This window comes from Mirounga leonina, unplaced genomic scaffold, assembly GCF_011800145.1.
Source record: "Mirounga leonina isolate KUSES-001 unplaced genomic scaffold, KU_Mleo_1.0 Mir_99, whole genome shotgun sequence".
In the NCBI taxonomy this organism is placed as follows: Eukaryota; Metazoa; Chordata; class Mammalia; order Carnivora; family Phocidae; genus Mirounga; species Mirounga leonina.
The window spans coordinates 5,013,950-5,027,202 of NW_023270971.1; the positions used below are offsets into that span (position 1 = coordinate 5,013,950).

General features: G+C 49.4%; 1 protein-coding gene and 1 long non-coding RNA gene across 9 annotated transcripts in view; one reads left to right on the top strand and one right to left on the bottom strand.

Annotated features, from left to right (window-relative positions):
• Positions 1 to 2,188, bottom strand: part of LOC118006755 — a 5,442-nt gene extending 3,254 nt beyond the window's left edge. For both annotated transcript variants that reach the window (XR_004678180.1, XR_004678179.1), the window contains exon 1: positions 2,056 to 2,188. This is a non-coding gene — a long non-coding RNA (uncharacterized LOC118006755). The remainder of the gene's footprint in view (positions 1 to 2,055) is intronic.
• ABLIM3 (actin binding LIM protein family member 3) overlaps positions 1,642 to 13,253 on the top strand; it is a 108,795-nt gene continuing 97,183 nt past the window's right edge. For 6 of the 7 annotated variants that reach the window (XM_034999526.1, XM_034999520.1, XM_034999521.1 and 3 more), the window contains exon 1: positions 2,200 to 2,282. In XM_034999526.1, the coding sequence (XP_034855417.1) occupies positions 2,270 to 2,282 (13 nt within the window). In that variant the 5' untranslated portion in view covers positions 2,200 to 2,269. Of the gene's footprint in view, positions 1,825 to 2,181; positions 2,283 to 13,253 lie in introns of those variants that run through there. The other variant, XM_034999525.1, reaches the window with a different exon arrangement.

A 13,253-nucleotide genomic window follows, 5' to 3' on the forward strand; every position in this document is an offset into this window, starting at 1 on the left:
TCTGCCTTCTGCTCAGGTCATGATCCCAGGGTCCTGGGATCGAGCCCCACATCGGGCTCCCTGCTCGGCGGGGAGCCTGCTTCTCCCTCCCCCTCTCCCTGCTACTCCCCCCTTCTCATGTGTGTCTCTCTGTCAGATAAATAAATAAAATGTTTAAGAAAAAAAAAAGCAGAACAAGAAAACCAGGAGCCTGGAAATCTGCATTTTGCAGCCATCTCCCTCATAAACAAAACTTTGAGGCCCACTGTGAGGAGGTGAAGGTTATTCCCCTCCATTGAAAAGAAACCCTGACAAGCTATCAAAATGTGTTTGAAAGCCAGTGACCCTCCGATGCGTCTCAGGATCCCTGAAGCGCAGTCACATCCAGGGATCATGAGCCGTAACAATTTTTTTTAACCCCGTGTAAGGCAGAAACATTGTATTTATCTACAAAATATTCTTTCCCCATTTTTAAGAAGGTGCTCACCTGCCCTTGCCCTAACATCCAAGACTCTTGTGCACTGAGTCACTCTTATATGGAAGCAAGCTAGTAGTGAGAGGACCTGTCCAGTTCTGCCGCGACATGAGGTGTGTCCAAGGGCGGGTAGCTCAGCCTCTGTGACCCACTGTTTCCCTCTCTATACGTCCGGGGTGGGAGTGTTCACAACATTTTGATTCTACACATGCTCGAACCAGAGTCATTCTAAGGACAGGGATCATGGAGTCTCCCGGTCTTGTTTGGCTATACTCAAAAGTCATGCTTCTGTGACCATGAATTAGGTTCAGAAGGTGAGAGGGTAAGCAGTCAGGGGAATGTAAAGAGCCCACCCCACTGAATTCATCATGATCAAAAAATCAGAATATAGGTTTCTGTAATACACACCTACAAGAGCTAATTACAAAAATAGTAATAACAATACTTTGGACAAGAGTCAGTCGGCCCTACGAAAACTGGGAGAACCAGTGAGGTTGAGTCGTGAGGCCACATACCGGCCTTTGCCTCATATGGGGAAGTATCTCAAGGCAGGGATTCCTAGACCTGCCACTCTGAGGGCTACACAGTTTTAGATCCAGAAAAGACCTGGTGCATTTATCAACAAATGTTTATTGGTACCTACAGTGTGCCAGGCACTGTTCTAGGTATGGGGGGCCTGTGGTGAACCCTACTGACAAGACCCATACTCTCACCGAGCTAACATTCTAGCTGGGTAGGGAGATGAAAAACAATTGCCCTGAATGAATCAGTGATAAGGGGTATAAAGGGGGAGGTAGGGATACAAGTGAAGACGCTGGAGGAACCCCTAACGTCTCACCCACTCGGTCCAGCCGCCACCTTAGACACATGAGGAAAATGAGGCAGAAACAGCAGTGACCTGCTCAAGACCAGAGTACAAGGGAGCTGGTTAGAAGCGGAGTTGGAAGTGAGAACTGTCCTCCTGCAAAGCCCATCTTTCCTTCAGAGCCCCTCCCAATGACGGCTTTACTTTCCTAACACTGTCTTAGCCCATAGACCCCAGCACTGAGGGAGGGGAAAGCAGCGCTCGAGCCCCACCCCCGGCCGGCCCCAGGGCACAAGGGAACCCTCCATCCCGCCATCACACCCCAAGACCCCGGGAGAAGCCCGGAGGGGCGGGGCCTGGCCACGCGCCGGCGCGTCCAGCAGGTGGCGGCAGCGAGCGGCCGCGCCCCCCGCGCTGCCACCCCGCGAGCCCGCATCATGGATGTCGGGCTCTCCTATTTCGCTTTGCTCGCCTTGGAATTCGAGACTCCAGACGAGGACCAGGATTCATGAGCCGGTCGCAGGGGCCCAGGCAGGGGCCTCTGGCTCCCGACGCTGGCCGAGAGGTGGGTCCCGGGCGGCGGCTGCTCCCGAGGCCGGGCGGGGACGCGCTGCCCCCGCCCTGCCTCCCCGTGGTCCACACCCCCTTTGGGCTCCCGAGCCGCGGGGCTGGAGTAGTCGGGGGTGCGCGCGGGCCGGCGCTGCCAGCCCCGCTCCTGCCGGGCGCCGGGAGTCCAGGGGCCGCGGGACCCGGCGCGCGTGTCCTCCCGCCGCCGCCTCCTCCTCCCTGCTCTCACCTGCGCCTGTTAGTCCGCTCGCCTTCAAGGCCAGTGGCTGCAGCGCAGACTGCCGAGGGGACGGCAGAGGGAGAGAGAGCACCTGAGGATACAGAGCTGGCACTGGACTGCCTTTTCACCCCCCAGGTGATGAGTGAGGTCGGAAGATCGCAAGATTTAAAAAAGCAACCGGGTCCTCCGTATTGAATGAAAGACCCAGTGCAAAGGCATCACCATGAACACGAGCAGTAAGTGGGTCCTCCTCTCCTTTGCCATGGGAACAGGGTGGGGGCGGGAGGTGCAGGAGCCTGCGCTGGGGCTGCCTGGAAGGAGGAAGGAAGCCTGGCATCGGGGTGGACACACGGCTCCCAGACTCCTTCTTGGTCCTTTCTGTGCTCCCCAGAAGAGGGATGTGGGTCCGGCTTTCCATGACAATTTTGCTCGTGTTCTATTGGCAGCAACACTTGCCTCTGCGGGGAAGGCTGCTTGTCTCCTTCTAGCAAAGCCTGGGAAGGCCTAGGAAGCACTACCGTGGCCATTGTCTGACTGTGGGGGCTCTGAGGAGACCTCCTGGCACACAGCTGGAGAGCCATGGAGGGCCTGGCTTGTCCTGTAGCTGGGAGGAGCAGGGAGGCTGGCCCTGGGGCTTGTGGTGGGTGGATGTGGGCAGGCAGTGGGCTGGGAGCGAGCAGTTTGATAAACAAATCACCAGGAAGCCACCTTTGGGTCTAGAGATTGTGAAATATCCTCTGCCTGCAGCCCCATGAGCCTGGGGCTGATTTCTCCACACACCTACAGGCTGGGTGGCCATCCTGAGAAGAGAGGAAGGGAACAAGCCCTTTGGCCAAGATCGCTAACATGCCAGAGGCAGCAATTGCTTTGAAGAGACAGGACCAGACATTTTGCTGCTGGGCAGGGCCTCAGCTGCTGAGAAATGCAGGCAGAAATACAAGGAGGCCCCGTCCGTTTCTCTTCAGTGTCCCTTTGACCGCGGGCACCCACTGTGACCAGCACCCTGGAGAGGAGGTCTGGGTTCAAGTCCCCCCCGCTCCGGCCTCCTCATCAGCCCAGCTTGTCTGGGTCCTTCCAGTAGCTGGTGGGATTGTCGAAGCAGAGAACCCTAGGAACATTTGGTTCCCTGGGTTTGCGGCTTTCCCGTCAGTCTGGATCCCAGACTGCTGATCTGTAAAATGAGAAGGGTTGCATCTAAATCTGTAAGTTTCTTCTTAAAAAGCTAGAGCTGAACAGCAAGGCCAGAAAAACCCGTACCTTCTGAGGCTGGGTCCAGACCAAAGCCACTGTTTCTCCACCCTGCCTCCATTTCAAGGCTGTTGGCATGGAGGGGAGGAAAACAAAGCAAACGCCAGGGAGATGGAAATGAAATATATTTATTTACTATGTATTTGTATGACTCATCTCTCTGCTGTCCTCCTTTGTGTATCGCATAGCTCTGCTAAGCAAGTGTGGCCGAACTCCCTCTGCCTCTTCCAGCCAAAGAATTTTTCCTCTTGATTTTGACAGTCAGGAACGGTACTTTGGCTTCACACCAGGCTCCAGAAAAGGGCAAAATTCTGTAGACCTGATCACCTAAGTGGGCCACATGTTTGCCTCCTCATGCTTTCAGAGAAGTAAAGATGTGAGCTGCCTGTCACTTCTCACTATCTCCAGGGGAAAGATGTATTTATGGGAGTCCTTTCTCACTAAATGATAGGAGAGAAAGATGGCTCATCTATTTTTCAAGAAACTAAGAAATAAGTTCACAAGCGGCTGGCCCTGCCCTTTTCTCTTGTCCCATTAGTAACACCGAATATTACTGAAAGAAGGAAACAGCTTTTACTTTTTTTTTTTTAAGAAATAACAACCAATAGAGTTGAATACCACAGAAGATGAGGACTAACAAAAATGCGATTCCAGCCTCATACACTTTTTCTAAGTAGGGAGAGTGTGTTTATTTTCCAGGAGTAGTGGAAAATAAACAGAGTAGAATGACTTGGGCAGCCACTGAGGTCTCCATAAGAAGAAGTGCTTCTCTAAGGGAACAGTTTGGCCACTCGTGCTCAGGGCTCAGGGGAGGGGTTCCATCGTCCCTGAGGTTGCTCCCAACCCTGAGAGTCTGCAAATGGAGAGAATAGAAATCAGACCTCACATGAGTGAAGCAATGACAAGGTCATAAGGTTATAGGGACTGGGCGTTGGCAGGAGCAAAAATGCTCTCCCCTTTGGGATTTGAAATTCTTACTTAATCCTCATGAACCTAAGAGACACTCTCACTCAGTTTTTCTCTCCCTTCCATGTATTGGGTCCTCACCCTCCACCAGTCACTGTGCCCAGCATTGCACCTGTATGATCTCCCCAACTGTCACCCCCAACCTGGGAGATGGTGTTACTACTCCAGTTTCATGGGTGACAGCTCGTAGCCAATAACATTCACTAACTTCTTCAAGCCATACAGTTAGCTGTTGGATTATGAAAGGTATTCGGATGCATTGTGTTTTGATAGTGTGCATCATTCCTAATCAGTGGTTCAGACGGCACCCCTGAAGTGAGGGCAAAGCATGAGAGGATGATGAAGTGATAATCGCTTCATCTGGGCAAGATGATTCGGGGCTAAGGTCTCAGGGCAGCGTGGGAGAGCTGATAGGGCTCAGGCTCTCGGCTCAGCTGGTCCCAGGTTCGGGTCCTCATCTTTCACTTGTTAGCTGTGCGGTCTTCAGCATGGTTGTCTCACTTGGAAAATGGGGATGATAGGACACACCTCGCGTGAAATGGAGAGAAATATTAACATGGCATGCCAAATACAGAGTGTGGTGCCTGGGCCATCGCTGGCGTCGTATCAGCGACGGTGGTCAGGCTGTTCTTGTCACCCCAGTGGTCATTGTGGTGGTTGTCATTGTGGACTCTATGTCATCAGCCAGCAGGTCCCTCAGCCTCTTAGAGGCTGGTCATAAATTGAGGATACCAGAAGTGTGATTTTGAGGATTAAGCGGGATCAGGAGAAAATGCTTTGTACACATATGTGAATTGTTTTTAATCGTAAGTGAGACACACATGGCTCAGATGGTAACACCAGGGGAGTGCTCCATCGGCCCCTTCTCAGTGCACTTCTAGTGTCTTTGGAATCCTTACCTCCAAAATCTAGCTGAGCTTCAGTACACCGCAGAGCAGGACTTTGAGAGGAAGGGGTAATTCTGGGGATGATGGAGTCGGGTGGCATGAGGGAACGTCCCCTGATGTATGCTGCCCGTGCGCCCTGGCTCTGTTCCTTCGGAGCCTTGTCTGTCATCCCTCGCTCGTCCATGGGACCGCTGGCCACTTTCCCGAACCCGCCCAGCAAGGAAGGAGCTGACACCAGACCAATCACTTTCACACGCCCCTGGAGCCACGGAGGCACCACCATCTAACGTGCAACAATAAATTTTAGGCAACAGTGAATCTTTGGTTATTCCCTGTCGGTGTCTCCCATTCCCAGGTTGGCCCCAGGAATTCCCAAGCCTCCTGGTCCAAAGCCAGGGGAAACTGAGTTTACCCCAGGCTCCAGAGGCCCTGAGCTCCAGAGTCGATTCTCTGTCCCATAAAATTTCATTCTCCTCACAAGTCAGAACACCCAGAGCTCCTGCGAGTTGCGGCTTTCGGAGGCACAGAGCTCAGCAGCGGCCCATCCTTCAGCTTGGGGAGCATCACACGCACCACGCACGGTTGTGCCAGGAGCCATCCTCCTTTATTTCATCGGCCCTTCCTGTCCTCTGACCCTTTCCTTGGTCTCTGTCATGGACTGGCATGCCAAATGGTTACTGTTTTGGAGTAGACTGTTGTGCTAAAAAGAGCATCGAAGGTTCCTATCACCCTTATCATGAGATAAGCAGACACCATCCTGGAGCTGTAAGACCCTGAGCTTGGGGGTATGGATTCCTGAGTTCAAATGTAAGATGTATGGTGTACTCTGTGATCTTGGACCAGATAGCCACGTCTCTGAACCTGAATGTTATCACGTATAGAATGCGAATGATAATGCCAAAGTGCAGGGTTGTTGTGAGGATGAAGAGGAATAACGTGAGAAGCTCACTGGCCTCGGTCCCGGGGGATGGAGTTGAATCTCAAATTGAATTGGCCACAGAGCGAAGTTCTGAAATGACAGGATCAGAAGAACCAAACCGTCTGGTTGAAAGTGAGCATGTTTGGCCATTGTTGTAGCTATAGCACTCGGTTCTGTTCATAGAAAGCCATAGCTTCCTGAAGGAAACCTTCGGGAAGATTATTAACCCGGTATTGTATAGGGCATGGCTGGAAAAGGGCAAGACAGGAAGTTAGGATCCTAGCTGAGAGACAATCACCCTGGTTCAGAAAAGGCCTGAGGGCCAGGATTTTGGTGGTTGTAAGAATAGAGATGGGGGGAAAGATCTTTTAGAAAATAAAATCTGGGGCGCCTGCCTGGGTCAGTCGTTAAGCGTCTGCCTTCAGCTCAGGTCATGATCCCGGGGTCCTGGGATCGAGCCCCGCATCGGGCTCCCTGCTCCACGGGAAGCCTGCTTCTCCCTCTCCCACTTCCCCTGCTTGTGTTCCCTCTCACTGTCTCTCTCTGTCAAATAAATAAATAAAATCTTAAAAAAAAAGATAAATAAAAAAGAAAAAAATCTTAAAAAGAAAAGAAAAGAAAATCTGCATGGCCTCGCAGCTACTGGATTATAGGATAAAAAAGAAGGGGAGGAGTCTATCAGTTAGGGTCCTGGCAGGGAACACATGGGCAATTTGAAGGGAGTTAAATAGAAGGAGTCTTTGCAAGTGTGTGAGAAAGGGTGTAGAGAAACAAACCAGAAGCTAGGACGGCCCAGTACTAGAAGGCTGGTGACTGCCTGGCCTCCCTCTCCTCCGTCCTCCCGTCTCCCACTGTGCTCCCCATTGGCCCAATCCAACCAGGGGCCAGTGGGCAAGGAAGGCAGTTGATGGGCCCATAATATTCAGCCTCATAGGGCACAGTGCAGAGTAGAGAAGGCAGCAGCGGGTGTGGAGACACATGGGAGCTCAGAATGGAATACACCCAGCACAAGGAGCAAGATGACCAGCCTCTGCCAGGTCAGGACTCCAGGAGTTCTTTACGAGAAGGATCCATTACAAACACAAACTTGGTAGGCTGCCCTCTAAAGCAATTTTACATTTGCAAAATTTAGATAAAATAGAGATGACTGTATACTTTATAAGGATGGAGATTTTTTTTTTTTTTTTTAAACCATGCTTCCCAAATGAATGAAGTAGTTGTCGACAAATGGATCCTGGAGGCTAGGAGCAGGGTGGAGGAATAACGTAGGGAACAATTTTAAAACCATCCAAAATGAGGACGCCTGGGTGGCTCAATCAGTTAAGCGTCTGCCTTTGGCTCAGGTCATGGTCCCAGGGTTCTGGGATGGAGCCCCGCATTTGGCTCCCTGTTCGGCGGGGAGTCTGCTTCTCCCTCTGTCCCTCCTCCCGCTCATTCTCTCAATCTCGCTCTCAAATAAATAAATACAATCTTTAAAAAAAACCATCCAAAATGAGTATAACACATCTCTGAAAATCACAATGTGATTTCAAGAGTATTTGTAGTGCACAAAGGAAGTGATACCCATTCTGAGCTCGAGCGTTCCTATCTGGCAAAGGCTTTATCTTGCTGAGGTAACATCTGGTGTGGTGAATGGTCAGCCACTGGCAGACCCCCAACAGTGGCCAGATACCATTGTACAAGAACAGAAAACAACCCACAGTGTGTAAGCACCTCTGACTTTTTGAATATTTCACCAGTTAAATTGTTCTCCTTTAGCCCTTAAGGGCACAGACTGGAACTTACCCTTTGCTTGCTGTGTGTCCTTGAGCAAGTCACTTACCTTCTCTGTACCTCACTTCCTCATCCGATCACAGGGGAGCTTGTCTCACAGAGCTATTGGAAAGAATATGTGAGCTAATAGTTGTGAATTGCGTCAAACACTGCCTGGCGGGTCGCAGATGTTTATAAAACAAAAACAGTGTATATTAGTTTGCTACAGCCGCCACAACAAAGGAGCACAGACTGGGGGGCTTAAGCAACAGAAGGGTATTGTCTCACAGTTCTGGAGACCAAAAGTCCAAAATCAGGGTGTCGGCAGGATTGGGTCCTTCTGAGGGCCGTGGAAACAATCTGTTCTAGCCTCTGTCCTTGGTTGTGGATGGCCGTCTTCCACCTGTTCCCCTTCCTCTGTCTGTCTCTGTGTCCAAATTTCCCCTTTTGATAAGGACACCAGTCATATTGGATTGGGGCCCATTCTAATGACCTCATTGTAACTTGCTTACCTTTGTAAAGACTGTATCTCCAGTTCTCGGGACCTGGGGGTTAGGACCCTTAACATGTGAATACAATCCATAATGCGGTGTTTGTTACATAAATGACTCATCAAGAAGAAGATTTTTCTGTGGGTTGTTTTCCCCTGGATATCAGCGACTCCCCAGGGCTGGTGGAGGCTGCTGACCTCTGACCAGCAGGGATGAAGCCTCTCCTTGAGAACCTGAAGGGTAGCGCTCACACGTAGGAGTTCCCCGAAAGGGAGGACTGTGGTGGCTTAGTATTCCACACTCGGTCTGTCTGCAGAAAACGCAACTCCCACTCCAGCCCCTATCCAGGTCATTATGCACAACTGTAGCATCTCGATGGTGTAACGGAATTTATAGTCACAGTGTTGGTTTTCAATCTGCCTCGTTCCTGGGAATGTCCAACATGGAGGATAAGAATTGGATTGTTCATTTGTTCACTCAACAAATATTTACTGACCACCAACTCTTCACCAGGCATGATGCTGGGGACACAGCCGTAAATATAACAGACGTGGCTCTTGCCTTCGTGGGTCACACAGGCCCTGAAAAATGGGCCACCTGGTGACCAGCATGATAGGACATGTTTTATTTGCCCTACATGAGGTTTTAATGAATTTGAATTATTGGCCAGTGGTGAGAAATTGGGAAATTGAGATATAAAAATTGGAATGTCTAGCTTCTCTTAAAAAGGGGGGCAGCAGGGGCGCCTGGGTGGCTCAGTCGGTTTAAGCGTCTGCCTTCGGCTCAGGTCATGATCTCAGGGTCCTGGGATCGAGCCCCACGTCTGGCTCCTTGCTGAGCGGGCAGTCTGCTTCTGCCTCTCCCTCTGCCCCTCCCCCCTGCTCATGTTCTCTCTCTCTCTCTAATAAATAAATAAATAATCTTTAAAAAGGGGGGGGGCAGGAGAAGGTCTTGCATCCCGGCCCCTGTTTTCCTGCATGACAATAGCAGTAGGACAGCTTGCTTTCCGCGGGGCATGTACTGGTCTCTAGGCTGCCCGCTTGCCACCCTATCCTCTCAGATTACACAAGGACAGCTTTGTACTTTTATGTTCCCTTGCCACTGTAGGCATTTTAATTTTTAACCCCCAGTCTAGTAGATCATCAATATAACATCAAACATGGAGAAATGTGTGTTCACCCAGAGATGCAGAAACTGCAGCCTATCTGCTCATTTTTACTGCAGAAAGTTCTATCTAGAGTTAGCCACTGATTAACACCGCCATGCTATGAAAGTCCTCTTGAAGTGAGCAAAATCCTGCTGCATAAATAAGGATTTCCCCAGCTGACCCATTCCCAGAAGGGTGATATCATATCCTGTCTGATACAGTTGGGCAAACATGTCCTGCCCCCGTCTCCTAGAGGTCAGTTTTGTTTCCAGGGGAACTTAGTGGTGGGGGGTGGGGCACAGACCAAAGGAAGGCAATTCTGCATAACCGATCCCACCTCAGGGTACTTTTTCCAGACCAAAAGAAGGTACTGTGAAAGGCTGAACTGTTCCAGAGATTGCTCTGACCGATGGGGCAGGCCCGGCCCATTTGAGGACAGCTAGTCAACAGCGTGAGTTCTGTGTCAGCAAGGGTAGCGTATCCCAGCTAAGGAGTGATTACTGAAAGGTAATCACTGAACTTGACCCCAGACAGCATTGATCCCATATGGCTCTTCAAGACTTCCCCTCTGTCAGTATGAGGTTCTCCTGCTTGAGAAAGAAAGGTACGAGTAAGTGGATAATGCCAACATAATTTCTGCAGTTGAGAGCAGATTTTTCTTCATTCCTCTAGAAGAAATAGGGGGGCAAATAATTCAAAGAAAGCAAAGCACAGTGCCTAGCCCACCGTAGGTGCTCAAAAGATATTTGACGAATTCATTCGTTAGTGAAAAGCCTGCTCTCTTTGTCTTTATGATAAAGATCTCTCTACTAAGCTCTAGGTTCGTCTTTCTGACCATCTGCTAAGTTGCCCACTTGGATATTCCAAGGTACTTCAAATTCAACCTAAAATTTAATAAATTCATTCCCTGTAAAAGAAAATAAGAGAAAAACTACTTCAACTCTGTGGTCCCAGTTGACTGCTAAAACAGTCCCCGAAGTTAGTTGTTAGAAAGTAGTCCTCGTCGACATTTCCCTTTCCTTCATGCTTCTGTTTGGTCTGTGTCCACCTCTGGTCACTGCTACCTCCCAATCGGACCTCTTCCACTCCTCAGCTGCTGTCACTTCCCTTTGTTCATGACACCAGGCATGGTGGACCCCAGAGTAAAAGGTTGGGGGGAGGGGATGAGTTGATCTCAAGTTCAGTAGGAGGCAGTGGAGTGATGTGGGCGGCTGGACGACACGATTCTAGGCTGCATGGACAGGTGGAGGTCAGAGCATCACTCCGCAGAACCCTGCTGAGGCTGCCTCTGAAGCATGGCTCTCAGGGAAGACAGTGATCAATTGGAGCGTGCCCAAGAAAGCATGGCCAGAATGGTAGAGAGAGGGTAGGGAGATGCCAGAGTCAGCCCCTCAGAGGGGCTTTGTGTCCCTCGAAGAGTATGGAGGACCCCTTGACGATTGCACCCAGTGCTGCTGGGATGTGCCCTGCAGCCCAGAAGTCTCTAGCTTCTTTTCTAAGTTTATCACCAGCCAGACAAGGGGGCCAGACAGACTGTCCTTGGCAGTCCCCCTTGCTCCTGGTGCTGTGGTTACGGCTGCGTGCTCCCGCAGCGGCCCCCACCCCCTCTCCTGGCAGAATTCCACTGTCTCCTGCCTCTTTCACTTCCAGACCTTCTTCCTCACATCTGCTTGATTTTGTGCAAAGCGCAGGTCTTTCTCCATGGGCTGTTATCTCTTGCCCTCCCCAGCACCAGCAGGGCCAATGAAATGACTGCTTTGTGATGGTCTGTCTAATGACACAGTTGATCTATTTTAAGCACCTAAAGCGCACTCCACCGAGTGCGAATCTTCCCGCAGAAAGCTGCTCTCAGCATGTAGGATCACAGGCAGCCCGGGGTCTGCTCCTGCTTTTTGAAATCTGGGGAAACAGCCCAGGGATCCGGACCCTGCCCGTGCAAGGACGATCTAAGGCAACCGTAAAATTAGATATTTTTACTGTCAGCATGAGTTATTCTGGAAGGAGAATTGCCTGTGACGCCGGGATTATATGGGGCAGGCACCTCAAGTGAACAAAAATCCCTCTTTCAAGGGACAGAAACAGAGCCTTGACCCATTACATGTAGGGAAAAGGGACCTAGGGAGGCAGCATTTCAGGAACAAAAAGAAGCCCAACCCCCATCAGAGATTTCTCAGCCTCCGACCACTTTTTTATCCTCCTCCTAATCAAGAGACATTCTTTTCCAGCTATAGCCTGAGTGCAAATGTTTTACATATATTATTTAGTTAATCCTTGCAACAATCTTCCCTGAGCCTTCCCTGTATTCTGTACCTAAGACAGGTCCCCGTGTTATGTTGGCTCTCGCCATCCTCCACAGAACTTACCAAAGTCGGTAATTGCTTCGTCCGTGAGCACATTTCCTTTATTTTTGTCTCTTACTCTCTTTTGACTGTAAACCTCATGATGACTGTGTGACAGGCTTGTCTGTTTTGTTCACTGCCCGGTCCTCCAAACTCATCACAGTGCTTGACCCAGAGGGATGATGGCTAAGAGTAGTTCAGGTTTGTTGAGCATTTACTATGTACCAGGCACAGTGCTAACTAAGCTCTTCAAAGACATAAATTCACTTAACCCTCATGAGAGTTGTAGGAGATGGATACTAATAGTACCCTCATTTTCCAGGGGAGGAAACTGAGCCTCAAGGACCAGGTCATTGGCCCCAAATGTCACATTTAATAAGTAATGATGAAAAATTGCTCAACATCGCTCATCATCCGGGAAATGCAAATCAAAACCACAATGAGCTATCACCTCATACCTATCAGAATGGCTAGCATCAAAAAGACAAGAGATAACGAGTGTTGGTGAGGATGTGAAGGAACAGGAATACTCGTGCACTATTGGTGGGCATGTGGATACGTACAGCCACTGTGGACAACAGTGTTGCGCTTCCTCAACAGTTAAAAATAGAAATACCATTTGATCCAGTAATCCCATTGCTGGGTATTTACCCAAAGAATATGAAAACACTAATTTGAAAAGATCCATGAGCCCCTATGTTTATTGAAGCATTATTTATAATAGCCAAAATGTGGAAGCAACCTAAGTGTCCACTGATGTGGTGTGCATATATATATATGATGGAATATTACATCATGTATATATATGATGGAATAATATACATATATATGATGGAATATTACTCAGCCATAAAAAATAATGTGATCTTGTCATTTGCAACAACATGGATCAACCTACAGGGTATCGTGCTAAGTGAAATAAGTCAGACAGAGAAAGATCAATGCCATATGATTTCATTTATATGTGGAATCAAAAAACAAAAACAAACAAGTATGAAAAAAAAAGGAACAGTCCCATAGATACAGAGAATATACAGGTTGTTCCCAGAAAGGAAGGGGGATGAGCAAAGTGGGTGAAGGAGAGTGGGAGGCACAGGCTTTCAGTTATGCAGTGGGTAGGTCACGGGGATGAAAGGCACAGCGTGGGGACTATGGGCAATGATACTCTAATAGCGGTGTGTGGGGACAGATGGGAGCTACACTTGTGCTGAGCATAGCATAAGGTATAGAGTTGTTGAATCACTATGTTGTATGCCCGAGACTGATGTAACATTGGGTGTCAACTGTACTTTAATAAAAAAAAATAAGTAATGAAACCCTGAATGAATATGTGAAGGGACGGATTTAACAAGGAATATTTAATACCCCATTTTGCATGAAAGGGAAATGAGGTTCAAAGGCGAAGTCACCTGGCCACCCTCACACAAGCTAGAAAGTGTCAGGCAGGTGTTTTTTTGG